Here is a 22,192-nt window from a genome sequence, read left to right as displayed (position 1 = left end):
AATACAGGTTTTTGCTGGTTTTTTAAAAAAATAATCGAACCAAATCGAACCGAAACCTGTTAGTTTGAATTGGTTTTAGTTGTTTTTTAATAAAAAAAATTGATTTAATTGCTTTTTATAGATAAAAACCAAATCAAACAAAAAATAATGACCCTTAATTAATGTTGCGTCAAATGCCGAGTTAGGTGGCATCACCTCCTAATGGAACATAGTTCAATTTTTTCTTTAAATAATAAATGTAGACCTATATTATGTTTTTGTTTCATTTTCAAATAAAATATTCCTTTGTACACCAATCAAAAACATGGGATTTGGTTTCATTCCTTCATTCAATTAAGCAATTAATACAAAACAATCCTAATATTTAGTTTGGTGTGCTAAAATAAGCCATATTAGTTTCTTAGAACCCTTTCTAGATCACATTCAATCTTGTCAGGGAACCCGTGCTACTTTATGGATACAATTCCAAGAAAAATTGAATGATTCTAGGGCCATCTCTACACGAAGAGCCAAAAAAAAAAACAAAAAAACAAAAAAGGACAAAAAAAAATAAAGAAGCTTTCATCCTTCATTTTTATAGCTGTTTCTATGTTAGAGAGTTATTTTTATATATCGGTCAAAAGAGCCTAAAGTTTGTTTAATAAATCTTTATGTAAAAGAGGAGTTTTAATTGGAGTTTTATTAGTTAGTTATAATTAAATAATAGTTGTATCAATATCAAATATATTAAAATATAATTAGCCTTTTTAAATGGTTTTTTTTATTGGAGTGCATACACTAAAAAAATATTATATTTATACTATTTAAAAAGTTATATTATCAATTTGATTCTTCTATTTTTCCCTTGTAGATGCTCTTAGATCTAGAGTTTTAACATTGTAAACTTCAAGGGTAAGGGAAGAATGATAGGTAATGAAAATATGAGTTGAATGTGTTACTTAGAAAGGGCTCTCGTGGGCTAGTCTAGGCAATGTCCTTAGATCTCCCTGATGGTGAAAGGGGAAAGTAGGCATCTATGGGAAGCAGCCTGGATAGAGAGAATTATATATTATCCCTTGGAGTCCTTAATTAGAAATATTTCCTGAGACGAATCTCGGAAAAAATAGATTGAGAGTTTAATGAGTTTGTCTGGAGTGTAATGAAAATGGTTTTGCCATTCAAATATGTTGAAAAAAGTGGAATGGAACCTATAAATTTTGTTTTAATTCGATTTGATTTATGATTTTTAAACTACTTAACGTTGAATATGTTTTAATTCTAAGATGTTTTCAATATATTTTAAAAGAAATACACCAAAATTAATTAATATAACAAATTTATATAAGAGAAACATAGAGATCAATTGAAGAAACTAATAAAAAGATAAATCATAAATAAATATAGACCTGTAATATAGCATGGGTCCGTGCCTAGTGTATGTTTCCAAAACTCAAAGGTCATGTTTTCTAAATTGCTTTAAGTATGCTATAAAAAACATTCATCCCACATCATCACATGAGCCAAACTATAACTCCATTCTTAAATACAATTAATGAAAGTTATGGCTAAAAGTTATGGGGAGATAAATATTGCCGGCATTGATTTTAGTCATTAAAACAATAGATCTTTCTGGTAAATGTCATTTGATGAGAAGAATTCAATTTATGTATTTTTTCTACCTTGAACATGACTAAACAACATATCTAAAATTCAGGAAAAGTTTTTGTTTCGGGTTGATTTCAAGTTTTGAGATAGTTTTTTGAGGCCATGAATGGATTTATTAAGGTGCATACATAGGGAGTTTTCTAGGAGTTTCAGATAAAAAAAATGGGTTGAAAAATAATTTTTTAGGTAAAAAACCCTTCAGATATGAATTTCCAATCACTATCGTGATTAGAATCTAGGCAAAGTCCTAAAAAAACTCATCTGAGTTTGGGAAGATTTTTTGTTTCATGTTAATTTTAGGTTTTGGGATGATTTTTTTGAGTCATTGATGGATTTATTAAGATGTCTAGAGTGTTTTTCAAGTGTTTTAAATAAAAAATGGTTTGAAAAATAGGTTTTTGGATAAAAAACTCTTTAGCCCAAACTTTCTACCCACCACAATGCCCGAAATCTGGGCAAAGTAAGACGATATGTCGTCTAACTTTTTTTTTTCAAAAAACATTGGGGCGGATGATATGTCTTCTACCCCATTTACATTTTTATTTAAAAAGGGCTCACTAGCCTTTCAAATGGGTCAAGTCTAGCGGCACCATGCCTTTTTTCTTTTTTTCTTCTTTTTTATGGTTTAAAAAAAAATTTATATGTATTTTTTAAAATACTTTTTTTATTTATTACTTCGTCTTTTTTAAATGATGCATATTTTTTTTTAAAAAAAATATTTTATATATATTTAATTATTAATTGTTTTTTTAATTCATCTATAATTTTTTTATGCTTTATGTATCTGCGGCTTTCTCATATTGCCCTTTTTGCTCGGCTACCTCTAGGGATCCAACTGGCAGAACAGTGTGCCCCATCTCTTTCATGCACTGAACAATCTTGACAAGTTCATCCAAGAACCATGGTGAAGACGCGTAATCTCTTGAAAATATAATGACAGAAAACCTTGTTTCTTCGATGGCCTTGCAGAGAGCAGGTTCGATGGTCTTTCCTCTCTCGAGCTCCCTATCATCCATGTATACATTGATGCCTCTCTGAGCCAGATTAGAATCAAGTAGTTCCGGGTGTCTTTGCCTCTAAAACTAAGGAGCACATCTTACATAAAAAGTGGAGGAGGAGAAGATGAAGATGAGGTTATTCCTTGCACGCTGGTGGAAGCCATGAAAATCCCTATAGCAATAAATTAGTACCGATCCTTTCTAGCCTCAACTAGCTCGCTTGGTTCAGCAATTGCTTTCCACGCTATTTTGTATAAGGCCTGCTCCAGTGGTCAAACATGAAACAGGAGGTAAGATCAAGAAATTCGGCAATTAAATCTACCAATTAGCAATTTCAAGCTGGGACAAGTACAAGTTTACTTAGAAATCAGTAAACACCAAATTTCTACGAGTATTTCACGAATCTAGACGAAACAAACCGTGTGGTAAGTGTTGGCTAAAGAGGCACAAGATCCAGCCAAGCCCAATAATTTTTCTTCTTCTGGTATCTTAGTAACCAACTTCCAAAGCCCTTTTCTTTCTTTTTATTCCAATGACTTCGAAATTTTTCCGGTTACTTTAGCTCAAGAACTCGTACTGGTAAGTTTCCTGGATTTTCTTACGGATCTTTTTCTTACACTGTAAAGAAGATGGAGTTTCGGTGGAGAAAAAGCAAAAAGAGAAATGAAAGGGATATCGAAATTTGAGTTGCACTGGGCGGCAGAGGCACCTTCCTGTCAAGAGCAGGGGTTGAGCCACACACATCACAATTGAGGTTTGCAGGCTTCAATTTTAAAGAGAAAAACAAATGCCTACTGTAAATAAAGATATGTTGGCTAACGAGTATATACACTTTCTCCTTGCTTTTGGTTTTTTTCTATATAGAGATGTAAAAATAGTATTTTAGTAGAAGAAAAGGTATTTTAGCTATTCAAATAGCTATGCTCCAATGACTTCAAATTATAAATTGGATGACAAAATTTAACAATGAAAGGCATAATAAAATATAATGTATAATAAATATCATATTAATAGCTTTGTTTTAAATATTTATATAATTTTGTTGGTCTAGTAGGATCGAAAAGACCCTTTATTGTATAAATTATTGTTGTTTAAAACAATATATTTAGTCTAAAAGTTAGAAAATAGCTTTGTTTTAAATATTTATATTATTTTTTCACATAAAATATATTAATTAACAAAAAGCTAAAACATGCAGTGAAATCATAGTTATTAAACCCGGCTCGACGGGTCGTCTCGGGAGCTGGACCAGTCCAGGTTTGTCAAAAGGTCGGCTGGTGCAACGACCCGACCAAACCCGGTCGACCCAGCAGGTCAACCTATGACCTGGGCGAGACCTGGTGTTTTTTTTTTCAAATGTCCCAAGAAAAAAAATTATATTTTTTCAATGTGGGATAAAAAAGCTTTTGGTTTAAATACTTTAATTTAAAAGGATAACATAATATCTTTTTAATATGGGATTTGAAACCCATTAGTATATATACTTATGTTCACAAGAAAAAAGTTATGTTTTTTCAATGTGGGATAAAAAAACTCATTAGTATATATACTCTATGTTTACAAGAAAAAATCTATATTTTTTCAATGTGAGATTTGAAACCCATTAGTATATATACTCTATGTTCCCTTGAAAAAAGTTATTTTTTTTCAATGTGGAACTTGAAACCCATTAGTATATATACTCTATGTTCGCAAGAAAAAAACTATTTTTTTTCAATATGGAATTTGAAACCCATTAGTATATATACTCTATGTTCCCAAGAAAAAAGTTTTGAAACTCATTAGTATATATATTCTATGTTTTCAAGAAAAAAGTTATTTTTTTTCAATGTGGAATTTGAATCCCATTAGTATATATACTATATGTTCATAAGAAAAAAAACTATGTTTTTTCAATGTGGGATTGGAAACCCATTAGTATATATACATAATTTTTTTAAAATTTTTTCTGAGTTGATCTGGGTTAACCTGAGTTGACCCGGGTTGACCCATGAAACCCGGGACCTGGTCCTTTGAACGGGTCAACCCCAGACTAGGTTTAATAACTATGAGTGAAATCACTGTAACCGGTAAAACACTGTAGGTTTTGTCTTTGGTTTGTTGGAGAGTAAGGTTATTTTTGAAGGCTGTTTTGGTCTTTTTAACAGGGATAAAAAAGAGAGGTGATGATGATTGGAGAGGAGGAAAGACGAGCTTGGATTCAATAGCTATTGCGTCTTGTTCCCAGATTCTTATTGGTCAGCGCTTGCGCACTTTGAATTACAGTTGGTTAGAAAAAAAAATGTTCATCTCTATGGCATGCAGGGCGTTGTTCGTAATGCTTCCTGTTTTTTTTTTTTATTATTATTATTATTTTATTTTATCAGGATCATCAATTTCCAACTGATTTGGATGAACACACTATGTATATATGGATTGTGTTGCTCTTGATATTTTAGTTAATGAAAGCAAATATAGACCCCTGATAATGTGCTTTGCTGAATCAGCTTTTTTTTTTTTTTTTGCTGTGAAGATATGCTTTCCGAGAAAGTCCAAAAAAAATTCTAAGTAGCCTATAAATAGGTTTTTAGGTTGAATAATTTGTTAATTAACTAGTCTTATCAATTTTATTTATTATCCCTAATGTGGTTGATAAATTATACTTTATGTTAGGTAGGTCATGGTATCTTGTGATTAGTACTTGTAAAAAATCTTTTCTGGTGAAAATAGAGACTCTTTAATGTTTAAATAAATATCTTTTTTTTAAAAAAAAATATTCTAAATAGAAATGTTCTAAAAATATATATGCAATAAAAAATGAAGATTGTGAATCACTGTTCTAAAAGTATCATTGTGTATTTATAGCTCATGAATCTTTTTTTTTTATGAAGAGACCCTGATAACATTTAATGAGAGATAAATATCTCTTACAACTATATTAATATTTAATGGAAATATGATGGTTTCTTGAAGAACTTTTATACATCTATAAAGTATAGAGAAATTGAGGTTCAAGAATTAAATGTCGCTAATGCTCATAGAGGATGAGTTATTCTCATAGGTTAGATCCAAGGGAGGATGGTCATTTTCTCGAGCTTGCTCAAGAGAGGAAGGGCATTCCATATTACCGGACCTAGCATGTTTGGGGCTTGGCCTATTGCCAAGTCTAATGTGCCCGGGTCTAACTAATATCGGACCTAGCATGTTTTCATTGTAATGTGTTTATATTCTTGAAAATTTATATTTATAATGTTTTCTAAAAACTAATTTTTTAATAAAAAAATATACAGATAAAATCTTAATTCATCAATTTCAAACTCCGCTTTTGGGATGTTCATTGTTCTCCTTGGATCCACACATTCTTTTTTCTGTCGTGCATAGTGACATGGAAATAGTCGCACACAAGATGCCTTTTAGATGTTCAAAATTTGACTACAGCGTTCGTTTTTTTTTGTCTTTTTATTTATTTAGCTCCCCATCTCAATTTACACATCATTTTTATTTTTTTACCATCAACATTAGTCATGGTGTACTTGCATGCTTTGTTTTGAGTTTTGATTATGATTGAAGAATTATTTGCTTTAATGAGATCTAACTACTCTCCATGTAAAAAGAAAAAAAGAAAAGAAAAGAAATCCATGATCTATATTGCTTTTTTTCCCCTTTTTTAAAAAATAGAGGAAAAAAGTTTGAAAATTGTTGCCTTTTCTTCTTTTTAGATATTGAAACATATAAAGATTTGATATTTGAGGGTTTTGTTCTGGATTTAGGAGTTGCTTAGAGTTCTTGAAAATGGGCATTTCTTGCATTGATGGATGTCTGCTGCACATTTGTTTATGGCTTTTTATTCTTTTGTGTGAATAGCCCCTTATTCATAAAAGCCTTATGTAATGTTGAATTAATATGCATATCAAAAGATTTAAAAAAAAACAAAGAAAGAAAGAAGGAGAATATGCTTTGTTGAAGACATTTTCAGATATAATGTGTCCCAAAATAAGTGTGGTAGAAAACAGGTGTATCTGTGGGAAGTCCAAAACAAGCTGATTCAATTGCATTTTTGCGTGTCTGATCGCTGTCTTTGACTTTGTCAACCTTCATTCGACTTCATGTTAGGTAACAGTAATCCTTTTGTTTTCACCTATATGAACATCCAAATAAAAATACTTTAAATGAGTTTGAACTATCCAAAAAACTGTAGCAAAAGTACCGTCCAAGTGTGTTGATTTTACACGGTCATTAAGCAAGGGTTTCGTGTATAAAACCTTTCAAAAAGTTATATGGTTTACTGTAATTTTTCAATCTTTTATAATGTTTTTATATGCTTTTGATGATGTTAAAAATAAATTTTTAAAAATAAAAATAAAATATTAAAAAACAATTATTACTAAACTGAATCTATATCAAATATACACTTTGATTGAAAGCTTTTTTGTCGACTTAGATTCTTCGTAATCTGCAAAAGTTTGCTTGGATTACTTTGATATTTATTTATGTTGATACGAACAAGCTCATCAATAAATAGTTTATGCGCGCGCTCTTGTCTAGACTTTACCTTTGTTTTTTCTCGGTTTCGTTGCGTCCAAATACGGTAATTTATTCACAAGATTCGCTCTTTATGATTGTTTCTTCTTTTTTTTCTCATTTGAAATGACTAATCTTGAACCTTTTTTTTTATTAGAGCGAGTGTCCGGGCCAGTTTACGTACACCTCGACTAATCCTACGGGCCCTGAAGTTAACGATCATGTAAGCCTCTAGTGGCCATCATATGAGCAACCACAAGATTCGAACCTTAAACCATAAAGGAAACAAACCTATTAGTCCCAAGCTTGAACCTTTTTCAAGAGGCTGTCAAGAAGCATGGAGAAGGGATTAGGGTTCTCTATAGAGGCACTTATAGCTTGTGATGGGGAAATCATCTATGACCAGATTATGACTAAAGCAATATGTTCTTCGGATGTTGTAGTTAGATTCACTGGCTATTGAAATTGACAACAAGAAAAAGTAAGGTTGATAGAGTTCTTATGATCAATACTTTATTTATAAAGCATTAAAGCTACCAGAATATGATATAACCACAATGGATAAAAATCTTTTTTATTAATTAGGAAAATAAAGTCTACAATTATCCAAGGAAGATGCACTCCAATAATCTTTAATAAACCAAAAAAAATTAGTGCATTTGTGTATCATATTCGGTCGGCGTTTAGTAATTTTGTGGTCGTGATAGAGATTAATAAATAACGAAAGGAAATCCCAGCCATTTTTCATGTAAAAATGGAAGTACTCTCGTAATTAAGGCCGCTATTTTATTATGTAAAAACTCACAAGGAGGAAGAGAACCAACCATCAGCGGCATCACCCTCTTTGGGATCTTGATTTTCATCGGATTAGCACACAACACATCAAGCTGGCTGGAAAGGACTGCCAAGGTACTGTGATTCTGAATAATTATTTTGCTATGCATCAAATAATTGTGGCTGCAGCTGATAGTCCACCTGGTTCGACATCAAATCATAATTCACATCGTCTTTTGATGAATTGTGCTGCAAGTGGTAGCCGACTTGGTTAACCGAATAGGCTGTGGAACAAGGAGATCAATTTCCAGGAAATCCATTTCATTTAATTGGGGTTCCTGCAGGCCACGGATATCTGCTGTGGAGTGTGGACCAAGGAGATCAATTTCCAAGAAATCCATTTAATTTAATTGGGGTTCCTGTTCATAGTCAGGGGTGAAAGCGAATGCAACCAGAATGAAAAGAAGTAGATTTTGGTTTTTTCAAGAGCATTTGATGTGAAGCGTTATATTTAACTCCCACTCTTATCACGTTTAATTAGTATTTAAATTAAATATAAATATAGAAGTTCTTATGATTGATGCTGCTATCCACTGAGAGATAACCATGAAAAGAAAAGAAATTAAACCTCGTCGTATTATAGAAATACTGAGCACAACTTTTGTTACCCATAAATTATTATACAAGCTCGACTCACCATTAACTCATATTCATCCATGTAGCTTATGGTGAGCTGGACTCATCTAATATAGTACTATTAACATAAAATCTTACCAAGTTAAAATTTGCAATGGTATTTTTTAAAAAAAAATCCACATGTTTTTTTTATCTTTCAACATTTTATTTTTTAAAGATTGAGTTTTATAATTTGTTGATGTTTTTTTTATAAGATTATTTTAATTTTATGACTCGTGTTGCGAATTTAGCGGGTTGACTTAGAATTTTTTTATTTATATTTTTTTTAATTTCATCTTTCGACATTAAATTAATTATAAATTAAACTTCAATATTCCTCTCACAAACAGCCCAACTTTGATGTTCCGATCACAAACACTAATTCCTCTCCCATTGCAAATATTCCATCTCAAACTTTTGACTAGGGAGTGTTTATGGTGTTAGATTCAATTATCTATTGGGTCTGGTCAATGGTAGACTCAACACGCCTCGGTCTAACACACTACTAAGCTACCGCTGCACCTGCCGCCGCTGCACCTACTGCAGCTGGAGCACCTGCCGCCGCCGCTCATCGAACTGGTGCCGCCGCTGCACCTGCTACAGCTACCGCCGCTGCAGCTGGAGCACCTGCCCCAACCCCACCTGCTGCAGCCAGAGCACCTGCTGCCGCCGCCGGAGCACCTGCAGCCGCCGCTCATCGAGCTGTTGCCGGAGCACCTGCCGCCGCCGCCGGAGCACCTGCAGCCGCCGCTCATCAAGCTGGTGCCGGAGCACCTGCCGCCGCCGCTCATCGAGCTGGTTCCGGAGCACCTGCTCATCGAGCTGCCACTGCCACTGCTGGAGCACCTGCTGATCGAGCACCTGCTGCTCGAGCTGCACCTGCTGCTCCTGCTGCTTGACCAGCTGCTCCTCCTCGAGCAGCTGCTCCTTATTGAGCTGCTTCCACCACTGCAGCATCACCTGCTGATCAAGCATCTGCTGCTTGAGTTGCCCCAGCTGATCGAGCAGCTGCTCCTCCTGCTTGAGTAGCTGCTGCAGCTTAGGTATAGTCAAACTGTACATGGAATCGATGTTACATGTTTTGTTGGGTGTTAAAAAAGAAATTTAATAAAAAATTTATTGATAGATTTTTTATCAACATGTTTTTGTATTTAAAAAATTTTAAGTGAAAAAAAATATGCATAAATATAATTAAGTAAATCAAGAATTATGTGTGTTAATAAGTAAAAATAACAACTATAAACTATAATTAAAAATAAAAGTGGAAAAATCGATAAACAAGTGTAGATTAAGATATTTAATTTTGAAAAACGAGATATTTACGCGATTATATTTACTAAATTTATTAATTAAAACAAGTTTTTTATTCAATCAAACGATAATAAAAATAAACATACACATTAAATTGATTGAATAAAATAAAATGAAAAAAAATAATATGTAAGGTTGCACATATTAGAAATATTATTTGAAAATAAAAAATTTTATTTTCAAGAATAAAGTTCATCTGTACAAAAAATTAAAAAAATTATAAATGAATCAGAAAAACTTTCTCAAAAATTAAATGCATAACTAAAAATTAACCATCATTTCAAAGAGGATCTCTAAATAACATAAAAAAAGGATGTTAATCTAAATATAATTTTAAAAAAAACATATAAAAGGAAAAAAAAAAAAAGAAAAAGCAAAGGTCAGGTGTTGTTGGGACTACCAAATCAAGCCAATCCAATTGTAGCATTTTGTTATGGCCCACTAACCTTTTTTTTTGTTGCAAGATGTTTGCGAAAAAAATAAGATGACACTCTTTTATAGACAAGATATTTTTTTCTCTTACAAAAAAGTTGTGCATGCATGTTTTTTCGATGCAATTTTATACATAAAAAAATTTAAACTGTAAATTAAAAAGCTCATACATACATGTACATTGATAACTATGTGAATTACTAATAATAAAAATATATTAACAATAACAAAAAAATAAAATTAAAAAATTCAAATGTGTTAATAAACGGAACATTTACCCAGTTATATTTTTTGAATTTATTTTTTAAAATTTATTTTTTATTCAATCAAATGATATTAAAAATAAACAAACGTATTAAATTGATTAAATAAAATAAAAATAGAAAAAATATTATGCAAGGTTGTTGTACATATTATGTTATCTAAAAATAATTTTTTTTATTTTTTAAAATAAAGTTCTTTTATACAAAAAGATAAAAAAAATTATTTATGAATCATAATAATTTTTTAAAAATTAAATACGAACAACACCATAAAAAACAATATTTATGCAAAAATAAATAAATAAACAAAAAAATAATCATAGATGAGGAATGTTAATTGAAACATAAATTTAAAAAATATTTTAAAAAAGATATATAAAAAATATCAGTAAAAAAAAAAAGCAATATCAGAAAAAAAAAACATTGTTTCATTATTGTGGTTTATCTCGTTAAATCCGTGATCCGGAGCATGAACTCAACCTGTTTCAATATTGATTTCCCTTTAAATTCATATTCAACCTTTAACAAAAAAAGAAGTTAAACATGTGACCCAGACCATGAACTCACCCAGACTCTATATTGTTTTCTCTTAAATTTATATTCAACATTTAAAAACAAATACATACAACATCATCAAAAAATAATTTATATTAAAAAAAGATTAAATAAACAAAACAAATCAAGATGAGGGATATTAATTGAAACATAAATTGAAAATTATCTTAAAAAAGATATATAAAAAAAGATATCAGTAAAAAAAAAGCAACATTAGAAAAAAAAATTGTCTGGTTATTGTGGCTTAATTCTTTAGACTCGTAACTCAGTTCATGAACTCAACCGCGTTCAATATTTTTTTCCTTAAACCTTAAAAAAATTAAATATGTGACCCGGACCATGAATTCAACGAGGTTCAATAATTGTTTTCTCTTAAATTTATATTCAACTTTAAAAAAACAAATTCAAAAAATAAAAATACACAACACCATCAAAAATTAAATCTTTATAAAAAAACCTCAACCGGGTTGAAATTTTTTTTTCTTAAATTTATACTCAACCATTCAAAAAAACTTGTGACCTGGATTATGCATTCAACCGGTTCAATATTTTTCTCCCTTTGAATTTATAACAAACTTAAAAAAAAATAAAGTAAACAATATCATCCACAGTACAACATGTCAATTTAATCCAGACCATAAATTCAACTGAGTTTAATATTAATTTTTTTAAAATTCATAATCTACCTTGAAAAAAAAACTTGTAACCCCATTGTGTACTGTTTTTCCCATGCAAAAAAAAAAAAAAAAAAAAAAAAAAAAAAAAACAAAAAAACAGATTTGTTAACATTAAGTTCTGAAAGTCGATATTTCAGCGTTCCTAGTTTCATATACTTGAAGTGGTTGATAAGTCGAGCAACACACACAAAAAAGAAGAAGTAATTATTACCTTTTTGATCCAGATGAAATCTCAACTTCACTGAGAATATCCATCCACCTTCGTACCTTCTCCTCATTTTCCCTAAGATTTTTTCCAATCTTATCAAAGACAATTGTGTAACTCTCTGTTTGATCATCTATCTTTGATTGTTCGAAATCACAAGAAACTGGAAACACAGTGTCCGATCTCATCTCATCCATGAATCCGACAATCTTGACAAGGTCTTCAAAGCACCAAGGTAAAGCAGCACAATCTCTTGCAAATATAATAATTGACAGCCCTGATTCTTCAATGGCCTCAAAGAGTCTTGATCTAATTGCCATTACTTTCTCTGGTTCCTTCCCGAATGGGAAAATGAATCTCCGGGCTCGATCTGCGACTCTGATGCCAGGGAAAACATTGGCCTTCCATTGATGGTACGACGAAGAAAAAGCTAAAGAAGCTTTATATGATGAAGCAGCTTCTTTGCTTGTAACAATAAAATGGGCAGAAGATGGTCGTGGTGTAATACATACAGAAGATAACAAACAGACACCACAATTCTTCACCTTTACTCCAGGCTGGCAAGAAGGAAATGACAACTCAATGTTGCTAAAGGATTCATGCTTCCATTCTTTAAGCTCTTTAAGATGATCAAAAGATAGATAGAATAGCCAAATATGATCTGAAAAGAGAAGGGCTTTACAACTAATATACATCGGCGAAGGATAATTCTCTCTTCCATTGGCTTTGAAATGACAAAAAAGAGAAGGACTTTCACCATTTGCACTGAATGCAACACACGCAACAAACCCCATGCTCCAACTAGGCACTTGCACACTAATTGAAGATCCCTTACTTTGATGGTTAAACCAGCCTGGAATTTCATTTCCTGGAACAGCGATACCAAATCCAGGTCTTGGATTAGGCAAACCCTGTACCATGAAGAACCAAAACGTTAGATAGATAGAGGGAGAGGGAGAGAGATACAAAAAGGTTGGCGTATGATTAAGAGAAGACCTTGAGGTATCTTTCAAGCATCGTCAACCCAAAGCTGTCTTGGCCATTATGCTCGTACAATGCCCAGCAGTTAAGACATATGAACTCTGATCTTTTGGAACTGCTTAGCTTTATCGGATCTGGAATTTCTTTTAGGCGTATACAACCATTCAAATTTACTGTTTGAACTTTTGATGGAACCTCAGGCAATGATTCAAGCATCCTGCAATCCTCCAAGACAAGCATTTCAAGTCCAGAAAGCTGATTTATGCTTTCAGGCAGGCTAACAAAGTTATTTTGGCTTAGATCTAAAGAGTTTAATGAAGATAAGCAGCCAATATCTTCAGGAAGTGCCCCTTCTCTTAGATTGCAAGCGCATAAATCCAGTACTTCTAAAGAACAAAGACCCGACAAAGAAGGCAACCTGTCACCCGTGGGATTCACAGCTATTCTTTTGCATCCATCCAAAGATAATACTTTAAGCCTCTTTAAAAGAAAAATGGATGCTGGCGGTTGTCTTATTGAAGTTCCACTTACATCAATCTCCTCCAAACCTTCAACTTTCCCCAAATTCTGTGGTATATTTTGAAGTTCAGAGCAGCCAGACAGATCAAGTTTTTTAAGGGATTTCAAACAACGTATGCTACTCGGAATGCTTTCAAGGTTCTTGCAGTTGTTCATGCTCAATACTTCTAAGCCAATCAAATGACGAATTGATGAAGATAGTTTTGTAATACCAGTCTCATCCAAATGAAGCACCGTCAATTTGTTCATGTTTCCTACTATATCTGGAAACTTCTCAAGTTTTGAGCATCCATCAAGAATGCAAACTTTAAGTGATTCCATTTCAAGGTTGCTAGGGAGAATCCTAATACTTACGCAATCCATAAGAGTCACATATTCAAGCTTCTTGTGACGTGCAAGTGATGGATGGACCTCAGACAAACTTGTACACCCTTCAAGAATAAGGTTCTCGAGATTTGGAATTCTTGTAAAATCTGGAGTCTTGATCAGGTTTAGTGAGTTGCTGAGATTGATGATTTTCAAATTAACTGCACTCTGCAATCAGGCAGGGGAGAAGAAATATGGATGCTACTATCATAAATATATAGGAAAACGATAAAAAGAAATACAAAGACCCTTAAATTAGGTGATCTCACCTTACACCCATACCATAATTGCTCAATCCTACTATAAGCCATGTGAAGTTCAACTAGCTCATCCACCTGTAAACCAGCTGGCAATGATTTTGAAGGGTAAGAATGCCATTCAAGAAATCGTAGCTTATTGGAAAGATCTTTAGGTCCTTCAGAAAGCTGCACGTTGTAGATTTTGAGCAATCTTAGTTTGCTCATTTTAGAGAAGGCTTTCATGTTCCATTGTGCCTCTTTTATTCCAGGCATGTCCAGGAAAATGGCTTCTATTTTTTCTTTTCCCTGTCAATCAAAAGGGGAATACAAGTAAAAAACAAATACAAAGTAGAGATGGAGCGTAAATTAAAATAAACTTCATGAAATCTTATGGATAATGTTCTCTATCAGCTACTCACTGTGCTGTCCATCAGTGCAAGGCAGACATCCTCGTATGTCCATAATCTACTACGCCTTCCAGGCTCTTCAGGGGATTCACAACGAACAATTTCCTTACCCATTATCTGTAATAAATTATGCATCCAGACTTGATCCCGAGAGACACTTATGAGAGATCTCTCAATAAGAACTGGTATTCCAATACCTGCATGGAATCCACGGCTTTCAAGTATCCTTGTTATTCGATCAATTTTAAACCCCATCAGGAAACATGCAATGTCTAAAAATATTTTCTTATCTGATTCATGGAGACCATCAAAACTAATGCGAAGCACATCAATAATTTTGCCGTCAGGAATCTCATTCATTCTATTAATTGCACCTCTCCATTCAGGGATACTTCTTGCATACAAAAACGAACCTATAACTTCAATAGCAAGTGGAAGGCCATTAGCATAACCCACAACTTGCTTTGATAGTTCCACGAAATCTTCAGCAGGCTGGTCATTTTTGAAAGCTTTCTGGCTAAATAACATCAGAGCATCATCATCATTCAATTTTTCAGCCTCGTAAATTTTAGTATCATCATTTCCAGTTAACACATTTGTATCTCTGCTTGTTATGATAATTCTGCTCCCTGGACCAAACCATCCAGGCTCCGCAGCAAAGAATTCTAGTTGTTTTTTGTCATCTACGTCATCAAGGATAAGAAGAATCTTTTTAAGTCGTAACCTCCGCTTTATCATCTCAATCCCTCTATAAGAATCCCATACAGAAGCACGTTCCATTAAGATTTCAGAAAGAAGTTGTTCCTGTAAACGGCGTGGTCCATCTTTCTCAGCAAAAACTTCTCTGACATTTGCTAAGAAGCAGCTGCCTTCAAATTGCCAACGAATCCTATCGTATAGTACCCTTGCAACAGTCGTCTTACCTATGCCACCCATTCCACAAATCCCTATGAAGATTGCTTGGCCTCCTGCTTCACCTATATAGCCATTTAATACCTCTACACGAGAATCTATTCCAACTATTTTTTTGCTAATTGTTGGCATAGTGACGCTTAGTTTGTACGATATGTATTCAGCAATTATTTTAATTGATTCCGATTCATTCCTGCATAGGAGGGTGCAAAACATTAATTATGCAGTGTGCAGAAATCAAATCAGATAGTGATAATGGGAAAATAAACATTAGCATATTGTAGCTCGAAAATGTATGGCTATTAGCCGGAAATTAATACACCAACCTTTGAGAAAAATAGGGCCCTGATAATAGATAGCTTCAAGAACAGAGAGGAAAAGGAAAGAATAAACTGAAAACATCTAGTTGCTTTTTAAAATATGAAATCCTAAATCCAGACTCAGCCGAAAAGCTTAATTCAATGTTAAAGTATAAAATCAGAAATATATATATATATATATATATAAACTTGCCAAGGTAAAAAAAACATAACAAAAAAAAATGAAGGATGAAATCGTCAAAAAAATAAAATAAAAATAATCTTACATAAAATAAATAGTAATAAAAAAAATAAGAATTAAATCTAATAGATTAAAAAATTAAAAAAGCATAAAATTAACAACAAATTTCAATTCTAAAAAATAATTCAAATAAAAAAATATCAATTAAAAAAATAAATCAAATATGAAAAAAAAAAAAAAACCAGATTGAAGGGTTAATATACAAGTTTAGAAGGTCGGGTGCGGAATTCAAGGATGAAGACTAAAGAAAAGAAAAGAAAAAAAAAAAGAAAAAGATCATTTGATGCCAAACCAGAAAGAATTACTCCACACATGCCACTCAGGGAGATAGATCATGTCATGGTGAATCAGAAAACAACAATGAAAGCTTTTTTTAGGTGCCAAAAGCCATTGCTCGTGTTGCTTAAATAAAACAGAACAACTTCCTCGCTTGTGTGTTCTACAAACAAGCCAGCCAGTTTTCTTCTTTTTTTATTATTACAAAAAAAGAAAAAAAAAAGCATGAATAAGCCCTTGAAGGCAAGGTAAGTATTTTTAATTTTAAAGGAAATAAAGTTATTTTATTGCACCCTGAAAAGTGAAAAATCTTAAAAGAGCCCCAAAGGCAACTAAGTAATTATACCGTAAAAAAATAATACCTAACTACCCCTATTAATTTTATAATGACTATTGACCCTTATAAAAGACCCTATTATCCCTAATAAGTAGTTTATTTTTTTTAGAATGAAAAATTAGTAAATTCATTGTTACAATGCATTAGTAAAAGAAAGAAACCTATAAAATTTTAATTCCAAATAAAAAAAATAAAAATATTCACAAAAAAAATTATAAATAAATTTGTCTCTTTGATTTATAAATAGTTTGAATTTTTTAATTCATGATGGAAAATCTCTTTATTTTATTTTGAAAAGCTAAAACCAACATATTCAAAAACTTTGGTCAATTTTTTATTTCTTATGATGAATTTGTTGTCATTTCTTCACCATTTTTAATTTTTTAAGCTAACTTTTTATTTGCTCATGCTAGATTTGTTTTTCAACATTTTTATACATTTTAATTTTTCTGTTTAATATTTTATTTTATTTTCAAAATATAAAAAAAAAACCTAAGAATAGAAAGAAGTTTTATATAAAGATTAGAAATGCTTGATCACATCAGTTCAAAATATCATAAAAAAATAAAAATAAAAATTCATGCATATGAAAAAAATACACATTTACTATCATGCTTGTTCATCAATGAAACAATACAGGGGGCAGATTTGAGAATAAGAATAAGTAGATAGATGATTTACCTATTCCGGACGTCCCAGCCAGATAGATTGGCCACCGTAGAGAGACAATCTTTCCAGTTCCGGACCTTCTCCAAGTTTTCCTTGAAATTTTGTTCATGCTCACCGAAGGCTTCCTCATATTTCCGTTTCTGCTCGGTTACCTCTGAGGGATCCACATCATAAAAAACTGGCAGAACAGTTTGACCCATCTCTTTCATGCACTGAACAATCTTGACAAGTTCATCCAAGCACCATGGTGAAGAAGCGTAATCTCTTGAAAATATAATGACAGAAAACCTTGATTCTTCTATGGCCTTCCAGAGAGCAGGTTCGATGGTCTTTCCTCTCTCGAGCTCCCTATCATCCATGTATACATCGATGCCTCTCTGTTTCAGATTAGAGTATAGATGACTAGTAAAGTTGTTCCGCGTGTCTTTGCCTCTAAAACTAAGGAACACATCATGCATATATTGAGGAGGAGGAGAAGATGAAGATGAGGTCATTCCTTGCACGCTGGTGGAAGCCATGAAAATCCCTATAGCAATAAATTAGTACCGATCCCTACTAGCCTCTACTAGCTCGCTTGGTTCAGCAATTGCTTTCCACGCTATTTTGTAGAAGGCCTGCTCCTGTGGTCAAACATGAAACAAAAGGTAAGATCAAGAAATTTCGGAAATTAAATCTACCAATTAGCAATTTCAAGCTGGAACATGTACAATTCTACTTAGAAATCAGAAAACACCAAATTTCTACAAGTATTACACGAATCTAGATGAAACAAACCGTGTGGTAAGTGTTGACTAAAGAGACACAAGATCCAGCCAAGCCCAATATTTGTTTCTCCTTCTGGTATCTTAGTAACCAACTTCCGAAGCCCTTTTCTTTCTTTCTTTCTTTTTTCCAATGACTTCGAATTTCTTCCGGTTTCTTTAGATCAAGAACTCGTACTGGTAAGTTTCCTGGATTTCTTACGGATCCCTTTCTTATACTGTAAAGAAGATGGACTTTTGGTGGAGAAAAAGTCAAAAGAAATGAAAGGGATATCGAACGCGCATTGGGCAGCAGAGGCAACTTCCTGTCAAGAGCAGAGGCAACTCGATAACAATTGAGTTGATTCATATTTTTTAATGAATTTTCAAGTCAAGCATCTCCCATTGCCAATATTAAATTGAGTTTAGAATCTCAGACTTTAATATTCTTATCATAAACAGCCTCTCTCCTTCACACCAACCTAAATAGCCACATCAAACCACCACAGCAGCCACCACCCATTCCAGCTGCCCTAACAACCACTCGACGATCACCTCTTTTCCTCTCGTCAACAACAAAACAGTCATAGGTAGTAGACCTTTTTTTATTCTTCTTTTCTCACTACTCCTTAAAAAATTGTATATTAATCTTTTTTGTTTTTAGTATTTGTGTTTTTACCCTTTTTCTTTTGATTTACCCTCTTTTTTTTCTTTTTTCTTTTTGTCTTTGACTCTTTATAAAAAGTTTTATTTCCTTTCAATTTAATCCTTTAATTTTAATCTGTAATATATTATGCTTTTCAATTTCATCCTTATTTTTTTATTTTTTATTTTTTTAGCTAACCATTTTATGACAATTTTTTTTTCAATTTCAACCTTCAATTCAAGTTTATTTTATTTTATTATTTTCAATTTGATCCTAAATTTTTACTTTTTTTTTCTTTCTTCCTTTGCCCTTTTGTATAAACATTATTTCTTTTTTAATTTAGTCCTTCGATTTTAATTTTTCATATATTCCTTTTTTTATTTTGTCCTTAATTATTTGGATTTTTTTTCTTAACTCTTTTATAAAATTTTATTGGTTTTTAACCTCACTATTCAATCCAAGTTTATAGTGTGTTTTTTTTTAATTTTATCCTTATTTTTTTTTATTTTTCTTTTTGTTTGAGTTATTTTTATTTTCAGTTTAACCCTCCAATCAAAACAATTTAGTTCCACTCGAATTTATTTTTTTATTTTGATTTTCACCTTCTTTCTTTTAATTACTATTTTTTTATTTTAGATTATTTTATGGAGTTAATTTTTCCCCTTGCTATGTTCTTTGGTGTTTGTTGACTAAATCCATTTTTTTTATCCTTTTTTTTTTCAATGCTCCAAATGCTTTTTTCTAAGGTATCATGATCTTTTTTTATAAGAAATTGTGCGATTAATATCATTATCTTTTTTGTTGTCTAATGAAAAGAAAACCAACTTATTAATCTAAGTCGGTATTATAACTTGAATCGTAAATTTCTCTCTGTTTTTTTAATATATTTGCATTATCTAAACAAATTTTTTTATGAAAAAATATATAGACTCGCAACAAATTACGGGTCCATGCCTAGTGTTTGTTTCTAAAACTCAAAGGTCATGTTTTCAAAATAGCTTTAAGTATGTTATAAAGAGCATTCATCCCTCATCATCGTGAGTCAAACTATAACTCCATTCTTAAATACAATTAATGAAAATTATGGGTAGACTTTTTGATAGAGTTGAAAGCCCTATAAGGATAACAACAAGCACATAAAGATAAAGAATTAGCCAAAATAAGATTAAAACACGAAGAACCCTAAGATCTTATTTTTATTTCTGAAATAATGAATTGATAACTTTTGTCTCTTTGGGTATTTACAAGTCTTTATATAGGCGTGAAATTGACCTTAACATGGTAAGAAAAATTATTATCCTAAAACAAAAGGAAAGATAGCTAAGAATCCAAAAATAAAATAAAATCAAGAAAAAATAAAAAATTTAAATCAAACAGTATCATTGAGACATGATTTGGGGTCTTCCAGGACTTGAATGGTCACCACAAGCTAAGCAACTTATAAAACTAAGCCTTAGGAATAATCTCCAGAAATTTTAGTTCAATTCAAAAGTCAGATAAAAAATTATAATCTTTTATTATTGTTTTGCTGGTTTGGTGTGATTCATTAAATGTTCATTAAAGCATTTACTAGACTATTCATAAATTCTGTTTGTGATAATTCTCTATTTAGCTATGGAAAATCTTCATATATGCTCAAAACCCTCAATTTCTATTACCTCTGCCACATCACTTTTTTCTATAATTCATCAGTACTGTATGCCGAGTGAGGTGGCATCACCTCCTCATGGAACATAGTTCAAATTTTTCTTTAAATAATAAATGTAGACATATATTATGTTTTTGTTTCATTTTCAAATAAAATCTTCCTTCGTACACCAATCAAAAACATGGGATTTGGTTTCATTCCTTCATTCAATTAAGCAATTAATACAAAAAAATCCTAATATTTAGTTTGGTGTGCTAAAATAAGCCATATTAGTTTCTTAGAACCCTTTCTAGATACAAATTCAATCTTGTCAGTGTACCTGTGCTACATTATGGATACAATTCCAAGAAAAATTGAATGATTCTAGGGCCATGCATCTCTACACGAAGAGCCAAAAAAAAAAGGACAAAAAAAGAAGAAGCTTTCATCCTTCATTTTTATAGCTCTAAGAGGGAGTTATATTGGAGAGCCAAAATAGCATTTCTATGTTACAGAGTTATTCTTATATATCGGTCAGAAGAGCCTAAAGTTTGTTTAATAAATCTTTATGCAAAAGAGGAGTTTTCATTGGAGTTTTATTAGTTAGTTATAATTAAATAATAGCTGTAATATCAAATATATAAAAATATAATTAACTTTTCTAAATGGTTTTTTTTTCATTGGAGTGCATATACTAAAAAATATTATATTTATACTATTTAAAAAGTTATTATGAATTTGATTCTTTCGAATAGCTTTTTCCCTTGTAGATGCTCCTAGTAAGCCTCAAGGGTAAGGGAAGAATGTGGATTCTTCGGATGTCCCCAAGACACGTATCCAAGATGGTAATGAAAATATGAGTTGAATGTGTTAATTAGAAAGGCTCTCGTGGGCTAGTTTAGGCAATGTCCTTCGATCTCCCTGATGGTGAAAGGAGAAAGGAGGCATCTATGGGAAGCAGCCTGGATAGAGAGAATTATGATCCCTTGGAATCTCGGAAAAAATAGATTGAGAGTTTAGTGAGTTTGTCTTAGATAAAGGAGTGTCATGAAAATGGTTTTGCCATTCAAATATGTTGAAAAAATTGCAATGTAACCTATAAATTTTGTTTTAATTCGATTTGATTTATGATTTTTAAACTACTTAACGTTGAATATGTTTTAATTCTAAGGTGTTTTCAAGATATTTTAAAAGAAATACACCAAAATTAATATAATAAATTTATATAAGAGAAACATAGAGATCAATTGAAGAAACTAATAAAAAGATAAATCATAAATAAATATAGACCTGCAATATAGCATGGGTCCGTGCCTAGTGTATGTTTCTAAAACTCAAAGGTCATGTTTTCTAAATTGCTTTAAGTACGCTATAAAAAACATTCATCCCTCATCATAATGAGCCAAACTATAACTCCATTCTTAAATACAATTAATGAAAGTTATGGCTAAAAGTTAGAGTGAGAAAAATATTATTGGCACTATTTTGACCATTAAAACTATTGATTTTTCTTTCAAATGATTTCATTTAATGAGACAAATTCAACTTATGTATATTTTTATACCTTAAACATGACTAAACAAATATATCTAAAATTCATAAAGAATTTTTGTTTTGGATTGATTTCAGGTTTCGAGATAGTTTTTTTAGGCCATGGATGGATTTATCAAGGTGCATAGAGAGTTTTCTAAGTGCTTCAGATTAAAAAAAATAGGTTGAAAAATATGTTTTTGGGTAAAAAACCCTTCATATATGAATTTCCACCCACTACCGTGATCAGAATCTGGACAAAGTCCTAAAAAAACTCATTTGAGTTTGAGAAGATTTTTGATTTCAGGTTGATTTTAGGTTTTGAGATAGTTTTCTGGGGTCATTGAT

At 31.8% G+C, this 22,192-nt stretch overlaps 1 protein-coding gene and 1 long non-coding RNA gene across 3 annotated transcripts; one reads left to right on the top strand and one right to left on the bottom strand.

Moving 5' to 3' along the window:
* The first annotated feature begins 3,258 nt into the window (after window positions 1–3,258).
* LOC133671701 (uncharacterized) lies at window positions 3,259–5,124 on the top strand. The gene is made up of 2 exons (XR_009834336.1): window positions 3,259–3,396; window positions 4,790–5,124. It is a non-coding gene; the product is annotated as an uncharacterized LOC133671701 (long non-coding RNA).
* A 3,781-nt stretch (window positions 5,125–8,905) lies between these two features.
* Window positions 8,906–18,378, bottom strand: LOC133671697 (TMV resistance protein N-like). Of its 2 annotated transcripts, none has more exons than XM_062092538.1 (7): window positions 18,055–18,378; window positions 17,314–17,921; window positions 14,559–15,651; window positions 14,170–14,445; window positions 13,031–14,068; window positions 12,041–12,945; window positions 8,906–9,645 (listed from the first exon to the last, which is right to left on the bottom strand). In XM_062092538.1, exons 2-7 carry the CDS (start codon window positions 17,817–17,819, stop codon window positions 9,195–9,197), a joined length of 4,269 nt encoding a protein of 1,422 aa, XP_061948522.1. In that variant the 5' UTR covers window positions 17,820–17,921; window positions 18,055–18,378; the 3' UTR covers window positions 8,906–9,194. The 2 variants fall into 2 exon arrangements, with proteins under 2 accessions (XP_061948522.1, XP_061948521.1); XM_062092537.1 differs by having other exon boundaries at window positions 18,076–18,378.
* Between the last annotated feature and the right edge of the window lie 3,814 nt (window positions 18,379–22,192).

This window comes from Populus nigra, chromosome 13 (assembly GCF_951802175.1).
Source record: "Populus nigra chromosome 13, ddPopNigr1.1, whole genome shotgun sequence".
NCBI classification, from domain to species: domain Eukaryota; kingdom Viridiplantae; phylum Streptophyta; class Magnoliopsida; order Malpighiales; family Salicaceae; genus Populus; species Populus nigra.
This window is presented reverse-complemented; position numbering and strand designations above follow the sequence as displayed.

What these genes read in the sequence shown, in the direction of transcription:
- LOC133671697 (XM_062092538.1), bottom strand. Translation starts at nt 17,819, where the DNA reads ATGGCTTCCACCAGCGTGCAAGGAATGACCTCATCTTCATCTTCTCCT. An exon ending in AATTATGGTATGGGTGTAAG is followed by an intron (nt 14,069 to 14,169) that starts GTGAGATCACCT and finishes GCCTGATTGCAG; the next exon opens with AGTGCAGTTAATTTGAAAAT. An exon ending in ATTTCATCTGGATCAAAAAG is followed by an intron (nt 9,646 to 12,040) that starts GTAATAATTACT and finishes TTCCATGTACAG; the next exon opens with TTTGACTATACCTAAGCTGC.